Source organism: Microtus pennsylvanicus, chromosome 9, assembly GCF_037038515.1.
Source record: "Microtus pennsylvanicus isolate mMicPen1 chromosome 9, mMicPen1.hap1, whole genome shotgun sequence".
Classification (NCBI taxonomy): Eukaryota; Metazoa; Chordata; class Mammalia; order Rodentia; family Cricetidae; genus Microtus; species Microtus pennsylvanicus.
Genome location: NC_134587.1, coordinates 16,842,436 through 16,869,646, shown reverse-complemented (window position 1 = coordinate 16,869,646; position 27,211 = coordinate 16,842,436). Strand labels below are relative to the sequence as shown.

Here is a 27,211-nt window from a genome sequence, read left to right as displayed (position 1 = left end):
CCGATGACAATCCTTCCTCCTCCCAGACACTATAACCTGAGGACTAAACATACAAATAAAATGTCTGCAATTATCATTGTTCAAAAGTCAGAGGCCTTAGAGGATTCTGATTAACTAATGGTAAGCCCTCTGAAAGAACACTAAACCCGAACACCTATCTAGTCTCCTCAACCAGACAAGGCCTATACTCTGGCACAAATGAGCAATTAATTTTAAACAAAACACTCCTAACACTTTTTAATCTTGTTTTCTTGGATATTTAAATATTTTATGATAATACTCTAATCCTTAAGTACCAGGGGAAGAGAAAGAATGGAGAACAGGTGTTTGCACCACATCCCCTCCTCTCTAAGAGAGTGGAACACACTGCAACATGTTAACACACAGAGAAGAAAGCAACTGATTCTTCCTCACCCTTATCCAAACTGTGCAAACTGAGTGAACAGAGTTAAATCAAAGTGGAAAATAACCTAAAGGTAATTCATATTTTCTGAGGAATACATTGAAATCCTCTAGCAATTGAATGAGTCTGACATCACCAGACTTAATATTACATTAAATTCACACACACACACACACACACACATTTTCAAAAGGAATAAAAACTAATGACTTCCCTTCACCAAGCTTCCCTCAATAATTTTCTTTGATTTATAATAACTCTAGATTATGAATAGAGTCAGAGACATAAATAACAAAGACAAACACAAATGGGTCAATTGATTAGGATTAGGATTTATGTGAGCAGCCTAGTTTACGATATTATCTATCTGGACTGTGTAAAAATGATAAAATGTATTCTAACTCAAAACACAAAGTGTGTTTCATGAATTAGAAATAAATCAGATCTACTCAGACCTGTTCTGGAAGATGAAGAGGGACTGATACAGTTAAAGATCCTGTATCTTTAAGCCTTCAGAGAGAGCAGACCAGGATTTTACAACAGACAAATGGCCTATGTTTCAGTACTTCAGGAGTTAAGCTTACAATATTAAAGTAAGTTGAACAATAATTACGTCTCAGTGATGACTGATTTTATTAGCATCTTGGGAATATTTACCATGCTCTGTTACCAAAATACAGCACTGTTATCTAAGATAAAGTATGCACTTCTGAAATATTTTTTAAGAAATCTTTAACTTTCCCACGAGGTTCTTACAAAGGTCAGTTTAAAAAAAAAAAAGATATATCAATGTTTGCTGGTGTTTTGTTTCTAGTCCTTTTTTAAGAACAACTATTACTGTCCCCCAAAAGGAAAAAAAAAGAGTCATGAAAGAAAGAAAGAAAGAAAGAAAGAAAGAAGGAAGGAAGGAAGGAAGGAAGGAAGGAAGGAAGGAAGGAAGGAAGGAAAAAGAGGAGGAGCCGAAGGAGGAAGGGCAGAGAAAAGGGGGAGGAGGAGGTATTGGCTTCTTTCTGGAAGGTCTCCAAGATAATGAGGGAGGATAGTATCTCAGTGTTTCAAGTTTGCCACTTGATTAGCTACCACAGTGAGGAGCTAAAAGGAAAACACACAAAGCAAAGAAAACAGGTTTAACTGTTTGGATCTTTCAATTGAAGCCTTGAATTTCACCTGCTCTGTTGGGAAACTGATCTATTAGTAAAAGGATCTAAAGTAAGGTGCAAACTAGACCATGAGAGAAATGTGAAATATTGTGGTGACCAGGCACAAAAATCATAGATTATAAGTCTTGAAGCACATGTTAATTATCCTAACCTTTTCTATGTTTTGATTATTTCCTTAAAGATAAATCTCTCTACCAAAAAATGAGTGAATGAATGAATGAATTTAATAAATGAAAAAATTTTAATAATCTACAACTAAGGGTTTATTACTGGGAGAGACTGTATAACTAGAGATCTTAAAACATTATGAATTATCTCAAAAAACAATTTTCCAAAAAATAATTCAGCCCACTTAACAACATGAATTGGAGTTTTCCCTGCTTTGACTATTTTAAACTCAGGAGTATATGTGCATTAAAATAGTTTATAACTATATAAGCCTAGTTATAGGTAGCTCCATTTAATTGATAAGTCAAGCTTTTATTATATTTTTAATATTTTTAAGGTAGCATAGCTGAAATGCAGTGTATAAAGAAACATTCTGGATCAGTTTTTGGTTTTCACTTTTGGCTGTGCTGAGGATCACACCCAGGACTTCAAGCAATGGCAGAACCACGTGGCTACATCCAAAACCTTGTTCTTTAAGACAGGGTCTCACTTCATGGCACAGTCAGACCTTGAGCTCATGCCTGTCAAGTCTTTGCCTCATCAGTGCTCAGGGGAAACATGTGTCCCCAAGTCTGTACACCTACCCCCCCATTGCTCTTTCATACTTCATGGTGAGAATTCTGGTGGTACAAAAGTAAACAAAGACAATTTGTTCTTTACAGTTACATGTTTAACAAAATATTATAGGAATGTATAATCACACAAGAACACAAGCAAGTATTTTTTTTACTAAGGTTTAATTTTAACTAATAAATTTTAAGTAATGAGTATAATACCAATCCAAGTCTTCACTAAGTTTCAATGCATGACCATTCTTGTAACTCAATTTTTTTCACCATGGTTTATTTTCAGCCTATTTTTTATTTTTCTCCTTAAACATTCTTCTCTTGTATCCTTTTTCTTCCATTTTTTTTTTTGAGTCACATACAGTTTGGCTAAAGGGCCATCCTAGTACAGTAATGTTTCAACTTGCAAGGAAGGACTCCCTTGTTGAGCTGGTAGAACTCCACCAGCTGGATGAGATCTGTGAATCTTGTGTGGCCATCATCCAGGGTGTGGAACAACTCACCATCATCTTCCACCTTCAATAGGACAAGCAACAAGCCAGTGAAAGGAACAGCAATGAGCAAACAAGCAAATATTTTAAAAACAAAGGAGGGGATAAACCGCCCAGAACTGCAAATATAGTTCTCTGCACACTATGTTTTCATAAGCCTAAATCAACAAGTCTATAAAACTAAGGACAATGAAAATAGCCCCGTGGCCACTTTGCCTGGTAATATTTCTTGCATTTAAAAGGAGCTATCTATTCTTTTATTAAGCAGTCTAGTTCTTTCTCTCCTAATTCTCCCAGTGTTCAGCATATTTAGGATAGCACAACAATTGTCTATCAGCAGTGAGGGTTCTGTAGTCTTTACTAAGCATAAAACATCTGTTTTCATTTAGAGTTTTTGCAGTTTTTTAATTGATTTTTATTGAGCTCTACATTTTTATCTGCTCCCCTCCCTGCCTCCCCCCTCCCCTTCAACCCTCTCCCAAGGTCCCCATGCTCCCAATTTACTTAGGAGATCTTGTCTTTTTCTACTACCCATGTAGATTATATCTATGTATGTCTCTCTTAGGGTACTCATTGTTGTCTAGGTTCTCCTGGGTTGTGATTTGATTTGTGGACTGGTTTTTAGTCATGCTTTGGGGCACAAATCTCTTCATATTTGCTGGGGTTGCTGATCACATAATAAAAAATAATCAAAGAAGCAGGGAGGACACTTTAGGCAACTACTGGAAAAATTCAGAAAGAGGAGACTCAGGAGGAACTACCAGCATTCTGGCAACATAAGAAATACCTTTGTGAGGATGAATTACATCTCTGCTGTTTCGTGGGCTCCCAGTGTGCACACCACACACATGCACACATGTGTATATGCATCAGCAACACAAGAGGAACACCAAAGCAGACTATAACAAAGAATTTTCTTAATGTTCTAAGAATAGTTTGTATATCCACTAGCTATACAACACCTTTGATTTCGCCACGGTTAAAAAGAAGTTAACATCGCTGGTAGAATTCTGGACTTCCCACAGGGCAGGGAACCCTGATTGCTCTTTGGGCTGACGAGGGAGGGGGACTTGATTGAGGGGGGGGGGAATGGGAGGCGGTGGCGGGGAAGAGACAGAAATCTTTAATAAATAAATAAAAAAAGAAGAAGTTAACATGAAAAAAAGTATATATATTTGAGAGGAAGAAGGAGGCAGGGGCTTTCAAGCACTGTTTTGTAAAATAATCTGTTAGTGGCCTTCAGAAGAAGGACTTTTTAGTGGCCTTTAACAATGTGTGGCATGAGGGTTACACAGTATTGCTAAATCACATTTGGTGGAACAGAGGGAAATTTAATTTTTTACAATTCCTGTATTTCTTATATTAATTCAGGCTCATAAAACCATTTCTGCCAAACTTAACTCTAGTCAAAGCACAAGCTCCCAAATTATATTTGCTAAAAGGAACAAAAGACAAGCAAAGTTTCCCAAAGCGTATGCATTAAGAACATCTCCGATACATGCATCTGTGCATCTCCAATGGATCGCAGGGCATGCCACCGTGACGACAGTTACTTACGGGTATGATTTGAAAGTGTTTGATCTTTTGTCCATGACTCATGGACAGTACAAAAGTTCTGGGGTTACTCTGACTGTCCCGTACCAAGAACACTCTAAAGAGAGAGAAGGAATTTCACTGTGTCTTTCTTCACACTCAGATTTCACAGAAATACGTCGTGTTCAAATGCAGGAAAGCATCCATATAAATGGGAGATTCGGGGCCTCCTTTACTGGTGGACCAACGAGAAAGACCATGCAACTTGGAAAACAAGAGGGCTGAACTGTCATTATCCTAATGGAGTGTAGTAGGGTAGACACACAACCCTTTGGCAGGCTGCATGATTGTGACTGTCAATGTAAGGTTAAAATGGCATCAGTAACGACTATGATGCCCTCTTCTCACTGGGAACCTAGGTACTCCCACACAGCTATCCATCACAAAGGATGGACATTGCTATTTTAACTGACGGGTCCTGACGGGCCCCTGAAAGGAGGTAATTATTTGGAATCAAATAGTTTTTTACCCTTCTCCTGCAGTGGGCCCTCCTGTTTCTACCAGCACACACACACAAGTACTAAGTAATGAATATATTCTAACAAATTAATCTCGGAATTGTTTGCGAAATGTTTAGGTAAAGATGTTTTAAGTAAAAGAAACACCAAACAACTTGCACTTTAACCTTGAAGAGGCCAGCATAAAACCTTTATAATGTCAGGCTAGACAGGCAAGATGTGGCCTAATGGCCTAAGGAAAAAAGACTACCAGGCAGGGATTCGTATTTCCTGGCAGCGCTGTGCAAATCTAGTTTTGTATTAATTGTTGGGAGGCACCCTGTGTAAATGTCCCTACGCTGACTCCAATACTAATCTCACTGTGCCTGGGCCAAGCGGCAGCCAATGTCTGAGGAAAGCATCCATTTCCTGTGTACTGTGTGAGACTCAGAAATTACATCACTGGGGGACTGGGCAGAGGGCATTTCAGTGGTAAAGTCAGCTCTAATTCTCTTCCCCAAGAAGATCAGCACTACCACCTAGTGGTATACTTGGCAGCAACACATCTTTCCAAATAGAAAAAAAGAAAAAAAGGTTAAAGAAACATATTCAATATTATTCTTTATTCAATTATACCATTTAATTTACAAATACTGGATTCAAAAATTAATGGAATTGTAATCTTCTAGAACACTTAGGTAAGTGCTTATTATTTTTTTTTCTTGGTCTCTTCTCTGTATAACTCTGCAGCTCATCACATTTAGAACCCCAGGGACTACGCTAGGACATATAGAAACATAGTCATATCTCTTCTTAGAATCTAAGATGTGCATCTGTGCATCTTTATCTAAATGCCAGTATCAAAAAACTAAATATTGTCAACATCCTGAGCCAACTTTTGCAGACAAAAGATCCATCACTACTTGCTTAAATGGATGCTGCTTTCTTTCCTCTTCAAATACAAACCCCACCTTCCAATTTGCTGTGCATTTGAGAAAGAAAGACGGCTAAAATTATACTAAGTGAATGAAATATACTAAGTGAAACATAAAATCCTTATTATAAATGTTGGATAATTCATTTAGCTTCTTCTTTTATACTCATTAAAAATAATAAGGGTTATCGCCAAAAAGCAATTTTATAGGCACATACTATTTTAGAGAAATGGCAATAAAGACATAAAAAGAACAAAAAATGGGGAAAGAATTCAAAATATATAAGAAAAATTTTAATTAATATATTTTGCAACATATCAAGAAACCTGATTTATGAAAACATCATGCTATAAAATATATTTTAGATTATATCTATTATATTTACAAAACAAAATGCTGACACCTCAAGAGATTTAGATGCCACCATTCATCTACTAGTATTTGAGATGATAGCATTCATGAAAAATGGATATTAATGCTGATTGGTCAAGAATAAATTATTTACACACAAACATTAAACACTGCTATAACAGAGTGACAACCATGCTTATGGAACAAAAGGGCCTCTCATTTGTGATGAGTCAAAATTAAAATTTCTTAGTATGTGCCAAGTTATCATTTTCATAAAGGGAAAATATCCAAACATTATCTCTCAAACTGCAAATATCAAACTTACCCGTCCACAGGCCCCTGCCGGATAATCAGTTGCTGAGCTTCGTCTCGAGAAATTCTGTGATGAAACCATGGCTGGGACCGATGGATAGCTGAAGGAAGACAGAGGTTTGTCTGAAATGACCATGACCTCATTACACGCACTGCCCGTCCTGTCCCATGGGACTGAATCTGAAGGACCATCCATACAGTTTTCCCTCCACTAGCTGACGAACACTGAGAGGAGACATACCCATGTTCACAGCCGAGCTCTGCGAGGGGGCCGTGGGGCTGCCGTGATTCCCCAGGCGTAAACATCCTTTCTTCTGAGCATAAAAAGGAACGAAAATAAAATCTCAACTTTTAATCTTCTAAAATGACTCAAATCATAAACATCAGAGAACAACGAAGAGAGCATTACCCTCCAAGCGAGCCCTTCCTCAACGGCAACGGAAAGCGCTTCCGTGGGGTTGTCTATGACTCTGCTCTTCTGACCTGAGAAGTCCATCGCTACTAGGGAGTTCTCCGATATGCTTCTCTGAAAGATTCAAACAATAGAACAAAAACTTTTGAGCTATCAATGTATACCTTACCAACTAACCTTCAGTGTTTTTCTGTCCGTATGTGTCCACTCGGTCAGGGACCCTGCAAAGGTCACGGTCAGCAGGGAAATGATCCATGCCAGGTGCAGATTCCACGTGTCTTTAGCAGGCGCTGGGTCAAAACTTCCAGAGTCTGACGTCACAGTTTATTTCCCTTACACATTTAAGCACAGCAATTCTTTGAAGATGGGTTTCCATGTGACAATTATTTCAACAAAGCTTTAGGCATAGTTATATAGGAACTCCCTTGCAAAGTAGCAAAGCACCTGTGACCTTTACGATGAGTATCCGTTCTATTGACTGATAGACAGTGCTCAGGGTAGGGGCCTAGGGAGGAAGGATTTAATAAGCATAAGGATGGATTCCATTAGTAGATGAATTTTATCTACTAATAAAGTTCATGGGACCTTCTTCATAAGGATGGGTTCTATTCACTGGGAGACTAAGCTCAGGATGAGGGCCTAAACAATGTTCCGGATATTGGGGGAGTCCAGAAGGATTGCTCCATAGAATAGCAAATGATCACCAGATTGTTAGACAACGTCCACTCCGATCTTCTAGGTGACCAGACATCAGTCATTTTCTTCCTTTGAAGAAAAAAGACCTGCCTATTTAACAATTCGTGGTTTTCCAATGCTTTCTCTAGACTGTGCCTCCTACAGGATTCTGAATGTGGTTAATCAGAAATTTAAAGTTAAATTGTGTATAAGGTAAGATGGTGGTCTAATATTCATCAATCCAGTGAGCTACTGGGTAATTGTCAAGATAACTAAGTGAATACTGCATGGATGGATTTAGAAAAACTTTGAAATAAACTAGCTCTTCATCTTTCCAGGAAGATGGCAAAATACCCACTGAGCGAGGCATAACTATTATGTGAAAATGATCTATTAGTTCATCCTTCTAAGATTTTTGTCAATAAGCATTTAAATGTCAAATTCAACTACTTATGAAATAGCCTTTTATTTTGTGTGTTTTTTCTTCATATATGTCTGCACATATAGTGCCCAGGGAAGCTAAAAGAAGAGATTGAATTCCACAGAACTGGAGTTATAGAAGATTTATCCATGTGGGTGCTGAGAATCAAACCCAGGTCCAGCAATCAGTGCTCTTAGCTCCTGAGCTATCTCTCCAGCCTGGACTCACTCTTTATAAAACACATATCTACAAAAGGTATACTTTAAGTTGGCAAACATCTACTTGGAATTAGTATTCATGTTTTTATTATTAATTTTTGATGTATATATTCTATAAAAATGAATTTAGTTATCCAAATATAATAGTACAGAGATTGTATAAAAGTACCCTTGAAATAGACACAATTTCAAAGTGTCTAAGAATTCTAGAGAATAGTAATTTATAGTCCCCAAACCCAAAGAATACCATGTCAGGAATTTAAAAATCCTGAGAAACTTACTATTTTTCATTGTTTGTTATAATTCTAAAATGTATCATAGTTGCTGAATAAAATTACTAGTGTTTTATGGAGGAACAAACTTGGACATCTATTTTGAAAATTTCTGGCACCAACTCTTATTTAAATTTAGGAAGCAAAATTTTGTGGGATAATAATTCAGACATTTCCATAATATTCAAATGTCTGTGTTCAACGCATCATCTGTATCCCTCTTTTGGGGAGACCCATGGAAAAAACGGAAACTACACACATGAGCCTGAACCACAGACAGTGTCACAAAATGAAGACTGCTTTAAATAAGCGAGAAGACCATCAATTTTTGATTTGGTTGTTTATTTTGTTATGATGCTTATTCTTTTGTTTTCAATTCTCTGAAAACAAAACAATCAATGCCTGGACCTAGTTTCCTTTAGGGTGTTATTGGGCAATACATCTCTTAAAAAGTTTATCACCCCACAAAGTCAAGAATCTAGAAAACAGAATTTTCAAAGTCTCTAGTTTAAGAGTCTTGCTGTTTTCATAAGCCAGGGAAATAACATAAGACTTTCCCAAAGAAAACAGCATGAAAGAAAGACACTTATTATTAATCTCCACTAATTATTAAAAGAATGAACCCAGAGTGTGGTGATGGTGGTGAAGTGAAGCCATGCCACATGTGGGAACCTTCAGAGAGTGCCGTTTCTTACCTCCCCGAGGATTCAGTCAACAACCCACGGTCACGTGTGGACTTCACACAACATTTTATCCACAAGGAAGAATTCAGGGCTCCTTTATCACTGCATCACAGACCCCTACTTATTAGAATCTGCTATTTTCTCTTCAAAACATGAGAGAAGTTGCAGCCTTATTACGGCTCACCTCTCTTCCTGAGACCCGCATGCAATCCTCTGTCTGTTGCGGGGAGTTTTTATTATTGACGGCTGCTCTTTCCAGCAGATGCTGTCTCTGTAATCTCTATTTGCTGTCACACTTCAGTTTGCCCTCCTCACCCCGTGATCTTCGGTGCCGGGCTGTGGACCAGTCGGATATGCCTTTGCTTTGCCGACCTTAATGAAAATCATCCACCTGCCCCAACACAGAGTAACTGGCCTCGATCCTAATGATAGCTTGATCCCTATAATATCTCTACCTCCACATGCCAAGATGGTTCTGCACTCTCTAGTGCCAGATAACATAAAAATGATGTTAGGAAAGAGACATAAACACAATCAGTTGCTCTGTGTTTTCTTTCTTCTTCTTCTTCTTTTTTTTCTTCCCCACAAATGGCAGACAAGGATGTAAAATAAGATCCCATGTTCATAATTACCTGGCAAATGTAAGAAGATTGCACAACAAGCAAAGAACATTTTTATTCGCTATGGTAACTACACTGTGGGAAAACAGTAATACAGCAAATGTTTTCTACTGAATGGCAGGTGGTGGATGAAAAATTAATAGTTTACCTTTAGTGGACAAAGAAATAGAAAGGAAGCTGAATTTGACAGCCTGGAAAGGTCATTTTCAGCTCGATTTTCTTCACGTAGGAAAGCAATGCTGATAACGTTCAAAACTGGTTGGATTTCTCAATTATATGCCTCCTTTTCTCCCCCATTCTTCTTAGGAGATGGATGAGACATTCCCCAAGAAACAGTCCATGATTATAACAGCCTTTGCCTTCTTTCCGAACAAGAAAGGGCCTGGGACTAGGTTGGGTTTTCCAACCCACACTGAAATCTGATCCACCCACTATTAGTGCCCTTGGCACAACATGTCTCTTTATGAGTTTAGCTACAAGGCACACCATCCCATTCGAAGGAGCTGAATAAATCCACAGCCCCTCATTACAAAAAAGGGCACAGAATTTCTCCTATATTGTCACCTCATCTCATCCCTACAGAGCCAAAGGACCGTAGAGACATGTTGTCCTCAGAGACTATTCCATAATCCCTTTATCTTTGCACAGTAAGAAGCCAGAGACTAGCCAAAGTCATGTAGATAGTTTCTGGTAAAAGGGGTAACTGACATGCTGTGTCTTGTCTATGGTTCTTTTACTGACACAAATAGGAGGCACGGGAAAGAACTTGAGTTTAGAACATATAGGTTAGGTCAAAAGTGGAGAAAAGAGGCAACTCTGGTTGATTTCCCCTGGCCCCCCGTTCCAGCTAGGACCCTATCAACAGGCCCTTCTTTCACAAGAATCCTTACTTTGCCCTGTGAAAAACCAGGTGTGTCCAGCCTCCTGAAATGACTGCAGCTGATCCCCATCTCAAAGTCAATGAGGGGTAGCTGTATGCGGTTATGGTGGTCAGTATGGTGTATGAACTGCTTTCATCATTTCTCTTCTCAAAGTGTATATATTGAAAAAATTATGGAATATGCCTTTAAATGTGTAACTGGGTATCCTGTCTTTTATATGTGACATCCTATTAAGTAGTCCCTGAATGAGAAGCAGCTAAGGTAGGTGTGTTGCTTCTATTAAGCCTCTAATTCTTCCATAATAACCTAGAAAAGTGGGATCCTGCACAGACACCAGGATAAGCAAAACGTCTCCCACTGCTTCCAAGTCTCTAGCACATAAATCATGAACTACACAGATAAAAGTCATAAACACTGCCCTTTCGGATCATCACCGCCACCCCAGGGACAGGTCTCTCCCATACACACACTTAAACTGCTTCTCCTCTTCAGTCTCCAGACCCAGCAAGAGTCACAATGGAATTTGTCTTCCTATACATAGTAATCAAGTTACACTATAACTGAAATATCTCTCTCTCTCTCTCTCTCTCTCTCTCTCTCACACACACACACACACACACACACACACACCTTGACTGCCAGCATTTCCCATATTAAACAGTTTCTAAAGGTAAGAGTTGACCCCATGCTTGGATGCTAATGACAGAGATGGGCATGCAAAGGAGTTTGATTATAATATTTTCCTATGATTAAAAGGCCATTAAACAATAATTGCTTCCAAATGCTTAGATGCTGTTAACAAATTCATCACAATAACTTCAGACTCTAAAAGAAATTTGGAGAGATTTAGAAGATTAAGATAATAAAATTCAATGTTTTTTTATATGCGAGGGATTGAAAGATAAAAGTAAGCTGGCAAAGTATAAAAACACCCACCTTAAAGAGATTGCTTTTATAAGATTCATTATCTTCCTTAGTTCCTTATTTTAAGGCTTATAAGGGTATGTTTCAAAAATGAAAAGTTGTTTTTCGACTACTTAAAGGAACATAACTACAAAATTTGAGGGCCTTTTCTCTGCAGTTCTATCAGACTCAGTAGCCAGCATCATTTCATGCCTGATTCCAAGAGCAGGACATTGCATCTGCTAGCTGAGCAGTGAGACACACGGACCTTCCTTGGTCACAGCCATGAAGAATGTATGTTAACCTCAGTGGAGACACAGATTTCAGAAACGCACATTAACTAATTTGTAATGCAGGCACATACACCTGAATTTTGAATGCACTCAAATACCAAGGAGTACAGCAAAAAGAACAGAGCAGAAACTTTACATTCATAAATAAATGTTTTGTGTTAATGGATAGGGAATTAAAACTAAGTTCTGAAAACGTACAAGACGTGTGTCTACGAATGAACATCAAGGCGAAGCTGGGGAAGCAGTTCTGTGCAAATGTCATGGATGACCTAGATTTCAACTAGTTTTATGGTTTCCTGGAAAGCAGGTGACTTTTTAATAGCCTAGAACATAAAAAATATTATTATTAAAATATCAGGATGAAGATGAGCTTGAGTATTCATAATGTACCTTCAAATATTTTAATAACGGTATGTTATTTGTCTATAACAATACTAAATTAATATTGAAAGGCATCAATAAATCTACATCTCAAATCAATGGTTACTGAAGCATAATCCACATAGCCAAGAAAAATATTCTATAAATTATCTTATTATGATCTTATCTCAGATGTCATAGTGACCCTGAATGCCTCACATAATCCTTTCCATTGTTTTTACTTTAACAATAAAATTATTGGATTTCATTGAATGCTTCTTATATATTCTGTGTTTTTTATTACAGAGACTGAACATAGGTAGATAGACTTCTTTGTAACATTACGTGAAAATGTTGCAAGAGAATTACTTTATTTGAGAACAAAAGTCAAAATGTAAACATTATATGTTTAGTGTAATGAAGTACTAGATGATATAATTATGAAGTCAAGATTTGAAACCTTGGTCCTTACCATGGGTGGTATGCTCTGAGAACTGCAGCCACTTCTACCTTGGTATGGGTGCATGTAATTCTGGTACAGCTGCATTCCATACTGCAGAACAGACACACAAGAAAACATGCTCTCAGGATATCAACTGACTGACTGTCAACCCATTCATAGCTATATATTATCAATACACATTTCCTTTTTATTTTTTTTTACAATTTTTTAGGCCCCATACTTTCTTTTTTTAATTTATTTATTTATTAAAGATTTCTGTCTCTTCCCCACCAGCGCCTCCCATTTCCCTCCCCCTCCCCCAATCAAGTCCCCCTCCCTCGTCAACCCAAAGAGCTATCAGGGTTCCCTGCCCTGTGGGAAGTCCAAGGAGCATCCAAACTGCCTAGGCTCCCACAAAGCCAGTGCGTGCAGTAGGATAAAAAACCCATTGCCATTGTTCTTAAGTTCTCAGTAGTCCTCATTGTCTGCTATGTTCAGCAAGTCCGGTTTTATCCCAGGCTTTTTCAGACCCAGGCCGGCTGGCCTTGGTGAGTTTCCGATAGAACATCCCCATTGTCACAGTGTGTGGGTGCACCCCTCGCGGACCTGAGTTCCTTGCTCGTGCTCTCTCTCCTTCTCCTCCTGATTTGGACGTTCTCTTCTCATACAATACATGCTGAATGCAGTTCTCCATCCCACCATTCCTCCCAGATCCCCACCACCTCCCATCTCCCCCAGATCCACTCCATTTCCATTTCCCCTCGCCGGGGGTGGATAAGGAGGAGGGGAAGAAAGAGAGAGAGAGCCTTCCAGAGATATCAACTGAACATACTTAACAAGTTACAGTAAGATTGGGCACAAACCCTCATATTAGGACTGAACAAGGCAACCTAATAGGAAAAAAAAAGTCCCAAGAGCAGACAAAACAGTAGAGACACCCTCACTGGTACTGTTAGGAGTCGTCCCAAAATACCAAGACAACAACCATAACATATGTGTAGGGGACCTAGCACAGACCCAAGCAGGCTCTGTGATTCCCACGTCAGTCTCTGTGAACCCCGTGAGCCCTAATTCTTCAGGCTATGTTCTCCAAATATCCTCCATCCCCCTGGTTCCCACAATTCTTTCTCCCCTTCTTCTGTGGGGTTCACTCTTCCATTGCTGGTGAGGATGCAAACTTGTTCAGCCACTATAGAAATTAATATGGTGGTTCATCAGAAAATTGGGAATAGATCTACCTCAAGATCCAGCTATGACACTCTTGGGCATATACCCATCGGACACTTCATCCTACCACAGGGACACTTGCTCAGGTACCTTCAAAGTGGCTTTATTTATAAGATTCAGAAACTGGAAACAGCCCAAATGCTCCCTCAAATGGAGAATGGATAAAGAAAATGTGATACATTTATAAATGGAATGTTACTCAGCTGTTAAAAAAATGACATCATAAAATTTTGGGGTAAATAGATGGAATTAGAAAAAAAATCATCCATAGTAAGGTAACACAGACCCAGAAAGACACATTTGTTATGTGCTTACTTATAAGTGGATATTAGCTGTTAACTAAAGGAAAATCAAGCTAAAATCCACAGACCTAGAATGGCTAGGTGTGTGTGTGTGTAGTCCAGGGATCAACCTTAGTTGTAATTCTTCAGTTCAGTTATATCTTCCTCCTCTTCCTCCTCTTCCTCCTCTTCCTCCTCCTTCTCCTCCTCCTCTTTTTAGAAAAAAAAAACCACATTCTATCCAAGAATTTGCCAGGTAGGCAGGGCTGGCTGACCAGTGGTGAACTTACAAATGCCTGCCCTCAAGCCAGCCTTCCTTTCACATGGGTTCCAGGAATCCCATCACTCTAGTGATTCAGGTCCTCCCACTTAAAAAAAAAATCACTCCGTCAGATGGAGTATCTCCCAGGCCACTTTTTCTTTAAGTATTCTTACAATATTTATTTTTGACTTCGTGCATTAAAGAAATGGGGAATGAATTAGATTTCCAACACAGAGTTTCAATTTTCCAAATGTAAATAATGGTAGTGCCTTTACTTTCAGGAAACAGTATCATGGAGAATTAACTAGAATGCTACTGTGGGAAAGTAAGCCAGGATCATATATTCGAGAAACAAGCCTACAAATTGCTGTGAGCAAACTCACTCTGGAGATGTCTGCATAAGAATCTGGAGGACAGCTTATGTTGGAAAAGATGTGGAGTAAGGGGAACACTCCTCTGTTGCTTGTGGGAGTGCAAACTTGTATAGTCATTTTGGAAATCAGTATGGCAGGTTCTCAGAATTTAGAATCAGTCTACCTCAAGACCCAGTGATACCACTCTTGGGCTTATATACCCAAAGGATGCTCAATCATACCATGAAGACACTTGCTCAGCTATGTTCATGGCAACATTATCCATAATAACTAGAACCTGGAAACAACTTAGATGCCCCTCAACAGAAAAATTGATGAAGAAAATGTGGTACATTTATACAATGGCTGATGGAGGAAGGTCATTGGTTAAAAAATAAAGAAACTGCTTGGCTGGCCCTCATAGGTTAAAACATAGGTGGGAGGAGTAAACAGAACAGAATGCTGGGAGGAAGAGGGAGTGAGCTCAGACTCAACAGCTCTGCTCTCTGGAGCAGAGACGCCATGCTCCGCTCTCCCAGGCACATGCGATGAAGCTCCAACCCAGGATGGACATAGGCTAGAATCTTCCCAGTAAGACCGGTGCTCACAGATTATTAGAGATGGGTTGATCGGGATATCAGAATTAGCCAGTGAGGGCTAGAGCTAAAGGGCCAGCAGTGTTTAAATGAATACAATTTGTGTGTTGTTATTTCGGGGCATAAGCTAGCCAGGTGGCCGGGGTGCTGGGGACGCAGCCCCGCCGCTCCTATTACTACAAATGGCGTACTACTTAACTATAAAAAACAATGACATCATGGAATTTGCAAACAACTAGAAAAAAGGCATCCTGAGTGAGATAACCCAGACTCAGAAAGACAAAGAAGGTATGTCCTCACTCATAAGTGGATAGCAGATGTAAAGCAAAAGAGAACCAGACCACAACCAACAGTTCCAGAGAAGCTAGGTAATAATAACAAGGGGGACCCTGAGAGGGATGCATGGATCCCCCTGGGAAGGGGAATTAGATGAGAACTCCTGCGTAAAATGGGGGTGGGGGGGCAGTAAAGCAGAAGGAATGGGGCATGAGAACATGAGGAAATAGGATGGTTCAGTTGGGAGGAGAGGAATGAAGGTAATGAAAGAGATATCTTAGAGAAAGCCACTATGGGGTTAGAGAGAAACCCGGGGCTAGGGAAATTCCTAGGAATCTACAAGGATGATCCCAGCTAAGACTCCTAGCAATAGTGGAGAAGGTGCCTGAATTGACCTTCCCTTGTAATCAGATAGGTGAATATCCCAACTGTCATCATAGAGCTTTCATTCCATAATTTATGGAAACAGAGACAGAGATCCACAACCAAGCACCAGGCTGAGTCCTGGGAATCCAGTTGAAGAGAGGGAGGAGGGAATATATGAGCCAGGGAGGTCAAGATCATAAAGGAGAAATCTACAGAGACAGCTGAACCAAGCTTGTGGGAACTCATGAATTCTAGAACAACAGCTGTGGTGTCTCCCAGAGACCAAACTAGGCCTTCTGCATGAGGGAGAGAGTTGTAAAGTTTGATCTATCTGAGGGGCCTTTAGAAGTTGGACCAGGATCTATCCCTGGTGCATGAGCTAGCTTGTTGAAGCCCATTCCCTATGGTGAGATGCCATACTAAGCCTTAATGCAGGGGGATGGAGCTTGGTCCTCCCTCAACTTAATGGGCCAGGCTTTCTTGACTCACCATGGGAAGAGTGGATGGGCGGTGAGTTGGGTGAGGGGGGAGAAGGTGAGGAAGTATGGGAGGAGGGATGGGAGGAAGAACTGTGATTGGAATGTAAAATGAAATTTTTAAAAATTCATTTAAAAATGTATCTGGTTGCTTTCCCCTTGAATTTTTCACTGTGCTAAAGGAAAAAAAAACTAATGAGATGGCCAACTTTACTGATATAATTATTTCAGCACACTTTTCAAACGCTGCCATTGCATGGACAGCTAAGAAACCTCTGGTAGGTTCTAGCACCGTATTCTAGCACCAGCTTTCGACACATCAATCATCACCGGCAAGCAGCTCTTGCCGCATCTGAGCCAGCAATGCTGTGCAGCAGAAAGACTCTAAAACAGAAGATGTAGTCAGGCATGGAATGTAAGGGCATCAGTTTTGAGAAGCAAAATACACCATCAACTCCAGGTGAAGATCATCATTGCGTGTCTGTTCCACTTTGAAGAATGACCAACACTGGGAGCAGTCCAACCACCAGACACAGGACAGCTGCCTCTTTGGCTTGGGAAGCCTTAATCAGGTTTCAACCTCACATTCTAAAGCCAGAGTGTAGCTTGGGCCTCCCTCCCTGGCTTGGAGTCTTCCTAAAAGCTAGCTGCAGATCTCCTGCAGACCAGCCTGGGTCACCTACTTTTACTCCCTGAGCCTGCCTAGGCCAGCTCCTTGTGCCTTGTGTTGCCTCCACAGGGCAAGTGTGGGCTGATGACACACTTGTCTGCCAGCACAATACTTAGAAACCTCTGCCTTGACGATCACATGCATTAAATTGTTTCCTGAAGTAATAGAAAAACGAGAGGGTGGGGGGTCATGACCAATATAGAGACTAAATAGAAAACAGAATCAAGGAACCAAATCTTAGCCACAGGATGAATTCCATAACAGCTTCTTTTTACTAAACTATTTCCCTAAAGTAATTCCCACAAAGCGAATATATTTGGTAATTAGGAAAAAAATGTCAAAGAGGAGAATTACTGTTCTCAAGATTTTGATTTTAACATGAATATAAACCCATTCTCATTTAAACTCCTCCATGCTGACTCCTTTATCCAATTATTTCTCAACTTCTAAAAAAAAATTTTTTTAATTTAAAGTTTGATGGACATTAATGGGACCTAATGAAATTTAACTCCAAGCCAACAATAACTTCACAAAGAAAAGTAGAGGAGCTTAATTCCTAGACCCATTCATTTCAGAGAACAGATAGTAACCTCAAACCAACACTTTCACAAGAAACACGCTGCTTGGCCACCTTTTATTTATCAGCATTGAAAAGCCGGCTACCTACTAATAAGACAGTTTTCTTCAAAGATGTATTGTCCCTGATCCTGGCAGTGCCTCGGTGCTGTTGGGGGTCTTTAGAAAGCATTTAACTCTGGCCGAGGGGTAGGGCATGGGTCACCTCAACATTTGCCTGTCCCATGGAGGGGCAGACAGGCACCAAACTAAGCGAGAGTGAAGCTGGCAGAGTTCTAATTGACGGGAACGGAAAGAGCTGACACTTAGCCAGGATACAGCACAATACGGAGCAACGAGCCTCTGTTACAAGCCTCAGACTTGGTATAAATTTTTATGTATCTAGAGTATTTTTCATAAAGCAAAAGGATGTCTCCTATACTGCTTTTGTGTATATGTATGTTTGTGTGTGTGTGTGTGTGTGTGTGTGTGTGGTTTTGTATGTAGACTATGTTTTTGGAAGCCAGGGGTTCATGTCTTGTGTCTTCCTCAATCATTTTCCATTTTATTTTTTGAGATATCATCTCACTTTGAACCCAACGCTCGTTAGACTGACTAGAACAGCCAGTCAGCCCGTCCCAGAGGCTCTTGTGTCTCTGTCTCTCTTGTGTTTGTTAGGATAACAAACACACCACCCATCAAAATATAGAAAGAACACAAATGTCCATCAGTGGATAAACACATGCCAACGTGGAGGAGTACATACATCATTCCATTCCCAGGGTACATTCAAAAGAACAGCTCGGATCAGTGGCTACCAGGGCCTGGGAGAATCTACTTATTGAGACCACTATCTGCTTTTGAGCCTAAATCAAAGCTATGGTTGCACAACATGCTGAATGCGTCAAACAGAAATGCTTCATAATAAGGTAAAATGACAAATTTGAACTCAATAAAAACATTGAAAATTATAAAATCAAACTTTCCCTTCACCTAGCATGACACCCGATCCCTATGGATCTGGGGCCGTTTTACAAATGCAGACCAAGTTGTATACAGGAGACACATCATCCAGCCACTCAGGCTATCCAGATAAAGCTCACAACAGTAGAGACAAGTCGTTTCTAGAAACAGGACACTTATTTCACACACCGAAGACACAGGGGTTAGAGCCACGCTCTCTGCTGTATGGTCATCTCTCAAGAGTGATCACATCTGGGCGTGATTACGTCTCTTCCTCCTCCACCAGTCACACAGACGAGCACAGCCTCTTCCCACATGGAAAGGGAGGTGTCTTCACACATGGCACATCTCAGAGCACTGGCTAGCCCCCGACCCTCCGGAGAGATTACCTTAAGCAATCTAATGGCGGTCACCCAGCACATCCTGCTCTGCTCTTCCTCCGCACAGAGCATTTTCAGGTCCCGGGGCCCTCCTGCTTTGTGAGGCTAGAAGGCCACAGCACATGGTTTATTGTTAATGCAAATCTTGAAGGTAACACCTGTTGAAATAAAAGTCACTAAAATTCTCCTAGTCATAAGAGAACTCTGTCTTTTTAAAAAAAAAAATAAAGGAAGAAAGAAAGAAAGAAACCAGAAACCAAAAGACGCCCAAGCTTACCTAAAAAACTGAGGCTTGCTTTAACCATCTACCAAAACATTAAACCTGTACCTTAAAGCAGAATCCATAGGCAGTCGGTGCTCCGTGCTTTTTTTTGCCCGCCAGTGACATGTAAACATTACTAGTGCTGAATTCGCTGAAAAACTGCAAATGTCGTGGTTCCTTTAAGAAACATACATGTGAATGTTGAAATAGATGTATATGGTTTCACAATAGCTTCTGTATTTTTTCCTGTTACATGATTTATAACTTGGGCAAGAGAAAGTCACCTCAAACAATATGCCAGTGCAACGTCATAGAAACAAAAGGAAGGGAGTTGCCACTTCCTTAAATAACCAGGAGCTGCAAACAATTTCATTTAAATTGGCAAATGGCAATTTGTTTTATTAACAGACAAATTCCCATTTCCTAGTCTCGTTAACCGTTAACCATTGTATCAAGCTAACAGAGAAAAGAGAAAACCTCAAAGGCTTTTTAAAGTGTTTCCTGCGTCTCGGAGGTTCTACTACAGGAGGAAACTTGGCTTCTTGAGAAGAAAATGGGGAAAGAAAAAGAAAACCTCTGCTTCTTGCAGACAGGATCATCCCTCACATCCATGTGCTGTCTGGCAGCAGGCCTTGGCCATCTTGTTCCACAAAAGAAGCGGCGTCTGCACAGACGAGCTGAGGGAAATTACCTGGGATGGAATGTGTCTGACTGTCAGGGCAAAGGGAAATCGTGAGCGGCTATTTCTCCTCTGGAAAATCCGAGAGATTTGAGCTGGCCATGGGAAATCACTAGGTCACATCATTCCGCGATAGGTTAATAACTTGGAGAAGTGCTTAATTCTGAGGTGGACTCAATAATCAAAACTGGCCGGAATGCATTTGTTCTCCAGAACCTTGCTACTAGCGGTGTGGTCACTGAACCCCAGGACCTGTTCCACCCGGGAGCTTGTTAGAAATGCAAAATTCCAGGGCCCATGTGGGGCCCGCTGAATCAATATCTGCATTTTAACAAGATCCCAGGTGGTCTTGTATGCACAGTGTTTAGCAACAGCACAAGGACTACGCAAGCGTGCGCGCGCGCACACACACACACACACACACCAAATACACTCAGCAGTGTGAACTGGAATACATTTCATCGTCATTTGCCAGTAAGCTATCCCAACTCAAAAGATGTCATTGTGTATCACTATTCCTAAGCAATTTAATCTACAAAGTGTACTTCTTTGGAGAATAAAGCAGAAAATTTTTAATTATTTATTTATTTTGGGTTTTGAAATGGTCTCTATATAGTCCTGGCTATCCTGGAACTCAGTATGTAGTTCAGGCTGGCCTTGAACTTACTAAGATCCTCTCAATGTTCTAGAATAAAAGGCATGTACCACCATGCCGGGCCTGAAAATATTTTTTGAAAGAAAACCTTTGTTATGGAATAATCTTTTTATACACTGTGAAGATGTGTCACTTGAATTGATTTAACAAAAGGCTGAATGGCCAAATAGTTAGGCAGGATTTCCAGGCACAGAGGATGCTGTAACAAGATTGTAGGAGATGCCAGAAGAGCAGCATGGGCTTTACAGAGTAAGGGTAACCAAGCCACATAAAAGATTGTAGATTAAAAGACGTGGCTTAATTTAAATTAAAATAACTAGTTAGAAACAAGCCTAAGCTATCAGCCAACTATCATAATTAATAACAGTCTTCATTTGGTTATTTGGGTTCTGGCAGGTGGGACAGAAAAGACTTGCTATACATTTTCTTTAATAAAAAATAAAATAAAACGAGGAATTGAAATAGAAAGGTTTTCTTACTGTTGTGATATTTTGGAATATATATTATCATTGACAGAACCTAATTTGATAATAAAAATGCATACTAAAAGGCTATGTAGATGTAGTTATCAAAATCTATTGGTATGCTTATGTAAGGAAAAAGAAGGAAAGATGGTACTTAGGGCTTTCACTAACATGTAATTCCCAGCCATATCGCCAAGTCTTATGGTAGTGATTAGTAAGTCCCATGCAACCTTCCTTGGAAGTGAAAGTATTCAACCAAGACACCCTCATAAGAAAAATAAGGAACAAAAATGAGAAACATTTTCTTTACTAGGTAGACATACCATGTAGTACATCGGATAGCATGAATATTAAGGTCTAAAAAACTGAAGTTCTCTTATTTCCATAGATATTTTTAAGTTGGTGAATTTAAAATTTTCTCCATACATAAATTATATTATTGTGTGTGTGTGTGTGTGTGTGTGTGTGTGTGCTTGTGGAGATTTCAAAGGAAAACTTGTGGGAGTCAGTTCTCTCCTTCCCACATGTGAGTTCAAACAACCTTGAACTCAGTTTGCTAGGTTTAGCAGTGAATGCCTTTACTCACTGAGCTATTTTTGCCTGCCTCCTATATAGACTAGAAGAATATTATGATACCAATTGACAGACAACATTTAAAATATTATTTCCCCAAGTCTTATAATAGGTTTTTTTTTGTTTTGTTTTTTTTGCCCGCCTCTGGAGACCAGTTGTATAAACTGGTGTAGGGGCTGGAGAGATGTTTCCGTGGTTGATAGTATTTACTGCTCTTGTAGGGGGCCTGGGTTCAGTTCCCAGCTCCTAAGTGATGGCACACAATTACCTCTAACTCCAGCTCCAGACACTTCTCACCACTACAGGACCCTGCATACATGTGGTGCACAGACATATGCTCAAGCACACAGCACAATGCACATATAAAATAAAATGAATATTTTTTTGAAAAGAAAAACTGAAAATTCTATTGGACTTCAAAATCTGAAACCTCCGATGAGTAAGGAGAACCAGAAAATCGGTTTGTAGTGGGAGGAAATGATGCCTTTGATATGGGAATAAGAGCAACCAGGCTCCACAAATGCTACAGGACAGATAACATCAGTGTAAAGTAAGTTCAAAGACTTTTAAAAAGTATTTTAGCAGATGACTAGGATTCAGATAAATTTCCAACTCTGGACATCAACTAAGAAAGAAATTGCCATAACGAAGTCAAACTTGATATCACCGCAGATACTGGCTTACCTTTGAAGTACCTTTAGTAGAAAAGTATAAACCAGATCTCCTCAGAAAAAAGTAAACTTTTTTCCAAGACTTCTTTCCTTGTTCTTTTGCATGTAGAAAGCCATGGATTTCAGGATATGTGCTTGAACTTAAAAACATCTGGAAAACACATTAGATGCATTCATAATATTATGGGAGCAATGATGACAATAGTAAAAACCTGTCAGATAAGAGCACACAAAATTAAACTGTAGCAGCCGGGCGGTGGTGGCGCACGCCTTTAATCCCAGCACTCGGGAGGCAGAGGCAGGCGGATCTCTGTGAGTTCGAGACCAGCCTGGTCTACAAGAGCTAGTTCCAGGACAGGCTCCAAAACCACAGAGAAACCCTGTCTCGAAAAAAAAAAATTAAACTGTAGCAATGGTGTTTGTACTGTACAGAGATTACAATGCATGCTTCATAGAACTCCATCAATAACTGTCACAAGTTCCACATTAAGGGTCTTCAGAAAATACACACTCAGAGTAATCACTAATCGGATAAAAACCCAAATCACAAATTATTTGAATGTCTACATAAAACTGGGCATTATCTGGAGAATTATGTCCTGATACGTTTCATCTTTTCTACTTATAGATTCCCAAACAAGTATTTTGTCTTTAAAAGATATTTTGCAATGCAGTATTCTGTAGGTTCACTATCCTGACTTCACTCTTTACTCAGACAGCTGAGACAAGTTCACCTGCCTAGTGAGGATAAAGCATGCAATCTCTCTTTGTCTCCTGCCATTTTAGGTGGGCAAAGCAGGATGGGGTTTTTAAAAAAAAATCTAACAGCATCTTCTATCCCACATTCTCTTCCACAATACAATCTTCATATTGAATCATGAAGAGGTGGCATCTGTCGTTCGCCCCCTGAATCTTCATAAACCTGTCACCCTTAGATTTTGTTTGGGGTAACACTACCCATTCTAGGCGAAGTTCTAGCTTGATGGCTTCCACGAATTGATTCATGAAAACCAGCTGTCAGAAGAAAAAAAAGAGAAAATAAAGATGGGTTACCTGAGACCCCCATGAGCAAGAAGTCTAATGAAAGTGGGGAAGCCCTGGAGAATGAGACACCATGTGGAGAGACAGAGTGAAAAGCTGGCTTTGAAGGGGATGCTCAGCCTCTAGCCACTGAGTCCAACAGCTACAGAACTGAGCCAACCAGCAAACTCTCACCCAGCTCATGCCCCACAAAATGACTGGCAAAATGTTCAGATTTGGACCAGTTGGTTACAAAGCAGTAATTAGTTTAGGCAGTGGGCATGTGATACTGGGGAAGAAGGCAAAGAAGAGCCATGAGTGGCTATGCTGTGTCCTTATTAAGACAGTGAAAATGCATTAGCGACTCCTAAATGGAAACAGAAATCCCTGTGAGTACACAGACGCAAAAATGGGAAAATTTAAAATAGCAGAAATCATTAACTGGAATGGCGTAATATGCCCTAAAGGCCTGCAATACATTCAGGGAAATGCTGATAGGAGATATTTACATTTTTAAGTAAATCACTAAAATTTTTTGATGCAATGAGCCATTAATTAATTGATATGCAAAACAGGCAAGTAGGTTTTTTTTTTTTTTTTTTTAGTTTGAGTGCTTTCCAAGTTATTAAACCAAACCAATTAAAATTTTAAAGAAGAGTCATAGGGGTCACGCTAGAAAGAGAAGAAACCTTTTAAAAAGTAGAAACATTGCCTCAGTGGAGAAGAGAGGTCAGGGCGTGCACTGGACTATCTGATTCTAAAGCCTGTGATTTTCCTTTTTATTATAATTTAACATTGAGGCAAAAGAATCATGGGAGAGGACAATTTAGGAAACGAAGTGGAAGAAAAACTCATTCCCACCACCACATCACACAAATCAGTGAAGAATCCGCAGGCAAAGCTTTGGGGTTCCCCGCTACTATTCCAAGGGGTGCCTCCATGAGACCCTGCAGCATGTAAGCTGTTTGTAGAAAAAAAAATTCTCTAACAATATTTATCGAATATCCTTAAGGATAAAAATAAAACACCCCTATTTAAAAATCCACAGAAAAGAAAAGTGTGCTAAATGCCCCTGCCTCATATATCAAAAGGCAGGCTATAAACACTGGACCAGAGACCATTACCATTAATTGAATTTGTGAACACCCAGGTTTGGCTTAAACAGCACTAATGAACCTGTGAAAAACAACCATAGCTGCCAGATCTCTTAATCTCTTGGAAATAACATTACCCAAAGAGTTGACTGTAAACACAATGCCTGAGTAAACAACCCTTCCAAGCCACAGACAGGGGGACAGAAATAAGCCCAGTGGTCGTAAGGTCAAATTTCTGGAGATGCTAAGGATGTTTTAGGATTGATGCATGTGTTTCCCTCACAGCACCACAAGTGCTGGCTTATGGAATGAATGCATTGCACACCCCTTCTCTTCTATTCATTTAACTGCTGTGCATTTTCTCTCAAATACCAGTCAAATGTCTGCAGCTTACTGAGAAGATGCACATTTTTAAGTTTAAATCGCATGCAAGTTTTCTTTCACAGAAAACATTTTTTTTTAATTTTGAAAATTCTTTACCATCAGGATGGGCAATGCTAATTTATTATTTAGCAAATTATTTATTCTGGTTTTCTTTTTCCTTTTTATCTTCGGGGAAAAATGTGAATCTTGCAGGCTATAACATTTCAGAATCTGGCAAAAATTTAGGAAGTTAGGAAAGCAAGGTTTCCATTTTTGGTGTTCTTACATATTTCAAGGAAAACATTTTACCTGCAGCATTTGTGTAGGGGATCTTTCACCGTTGGTCTCAGCTGCAAAAGACACCATGTGCTCTGGAAAGAAATACTGACCAAAGACAGAAGTTAAATCAGTCCCAACCCTCTGCCAGGAAAGATGCCATGATGGCAAAACGTCTTAAAACCAGCATGTCTAAAATTCCCACAAAATGATTTGAAAAATCCCATTCCTGAACCTAAAGATATGGCCTCTTAAAGAACCCAGGTGGCAGTGCGTCCTCAGATCAGCTGACACCCCAGTCACACTAATGGAGAAATCCTAGCCCTTGAGTTTATATTGAATTTGCTCTAATCTATTCCTTCAGTTCCGCAATCACCCTACCAGATACTGGAAGGTCTGACCCATTTCACAAAGTCAAGACATAAGGGGCAAAGGCTTTGTCAAAAGTCATAGGCCAGAACACAAAACAGCCAGGACTCACCTGGAAGGCTAAAAGGCCACTCATTTCTTCCCACTCTTTCTCCAGACTAGTTTAATCATAAAATCCACCCCTGGAAGTTGTTTAAAATAGAAAATCCCAGCGCTTCATTCTTGACTTTTCTGATTCAGTAGATTTGGACAGGTCTCGAAGTCTGTGTTTTTAATAAGTCCTGGGGCTCCCCGAGGTAAATTTCATGATAAGAAAAGTTTGGAAATATATATTCTACTCTATTTACTTCAAGAGCAGGTTAGTCAACGGCCGTCTACTAATACCATGGTCGAAAACTTCAGCGCTTGTTGGGGCTGACCTGTGGGTTAGGGATGGTTTACGCCCAGCTTTCTACCCTCACCCGTGCTGCGTGGATAAAAAACAAAACAAACAAACAAACAAAAAAGCCCCTATAAATTGTCACATCACCCCCAAGTTAAGAACCACTACTCAGATCTAGAAAAATGAATGTCAAGCTTTATTTAAATAAAAATAAATAAAATGAAAATTGTACTCTAAGCCATATTTCCTTCAATATAACCTTTAAATGAGTGCCTTAATAAAGACTCCCACAAGAAAATACTTTTCTTTCGAATCTAATTTCATTTCATCGTTATTAGAACTCTCGTTTTCTTTGTCAAAGATCAACCCATTATGTTTCTATTAATAAGTTACAATAAAAGAGAACATAAGAGGTCTTCCAGGGTTTGAAAATATTCTATTATGGTGTGTATCATATATTTTTCATAAAGGATTGTTTCAATCCAATTATCCAAAACTTAGTATAAAAATACACCACAGCTGCAGAGACAAAAACAATTTAAAATAATGAGCCCAGAGGCGATTCTGACTTCTCTGAATCCACAGACTTCATTAGGATGACATGCATTTACTTTCTTTTAAAGAGAACTGTAATGAACACAGTGTTTACTAGGTAATGCGCTGTTCTCTATCTCATTTCTACTTAGTTCAGAAGTTACTACGCTGTAAATGAAGTAATTTAAAGAAAGAGATAGATCAGTCTTAAGTATCTGGTAAGGCTACAGTGCTTGTAACAATCACCAATTTAATCTAGAGAAGGCCTTACTTCCCTTAATTCTATGAATTGTTCTAAACTGTAATGTTCTGGAAGACACGTGGGGACCTGTAACAATTCATTTTCTAAAGCAAATACAGAATTTCTTTGGCTTTGTGTCTTAAGAAAGTATCTCCCAATTCGTTTTCCCAATAGTTTGCAATTAAATAACCAAATTCACTTCCATTCAGATTTTGTCAAAAATGCTGCAGCTTTTTACCTGTGAATGAAAACAACCGTGCATCACGTTAGCTCACCATTGCCAGAATAAGAAACCAGAGAGCAAATCCAAAGTAACTAGCTCTGTCTTACTCCGAATAATGCTCTGTTACACATAAAGTTTAACTGACTCATTTCACTCTGCCACTGTTAATGGAGAGTCCACTCACCATTGGGTTCTTAAAAAATTCATATTTGGCATAATTTTTTCTAAGATACAGCTTATTGTCTTCTTCCATCCCCCAGTGTGACAGCACTTCAACCACCAGCTCATGGTCTTCTATTGTTCTTTCTGTAAGAATGTTTCAATGAGAGGGTTGGTAGACACAGAGATAGTTCAGCAGACAAACATGAAGATACACCCGGCTGCATCAGCACACAAACATATAG

General features: G+C 39.5%; 1 protein-coding gene across 3 annotated transcripts in view; it reads right to left on the bottom strand.

Annotated features, from left to right (window-relative positions):
• Positions 1–2,525: 2,525 nt before the first annotated feature.
• Grb14 (growth factor receptor bound protein 14) overlaps positions 2,526–27,211 on the bottom strand; it is a 97,615-nt gene continuing 72,929 nt past the window's right edge. For 2 of the 3 annotated variants that reach the window (XM_075985024.1, XM_075985026.1), the window contains 11 exons: positions 26,992–27,113; positions 25,092–25,166; positions 22,319–22,456; positions 19,330–19,440; positions 19,011–19,106; positions 12,627–12,707; positions 6,826–6,942; positions 6,658–6,730; positions 6,430–6,517; positions 4,346–4,439; positions 2,526–2,813 (listed from right to left, as the gene is read on the bottom strand). In XM_075985024.1, coding sequence (XP_075841139.1) covers positions 2,667–2,813; positions 4,346–4,439; positions 6,430–6,517; positions 6,658–6,730; positions 6,826–6,942; positions 12,627–12,707; positions 19,011–19,106; positions 19,330–19,440; positions 22,319–22,456; positions 25,092–25,166; positions 26,992–27,113 — 1,142 coding nt within the window. In that variant the 3' untranslated portion in view covers positions 2,526–2,666. The remainder of the gene's footprint in view (positions 2,814–4,345; positions 4,440–6,429; positions 6,518–6,657; positions 6,731–6,825; positions 6,943–12,626; positions 12,708–19,010; positions 19,107–19,329; positions 19,441–22,318; positions 22,457–25,091; positions 25,167–26,991; positions 27,114–27,211) is intronic. The other variant, XM_075985025.1, reaches the window with a different exon arrangement.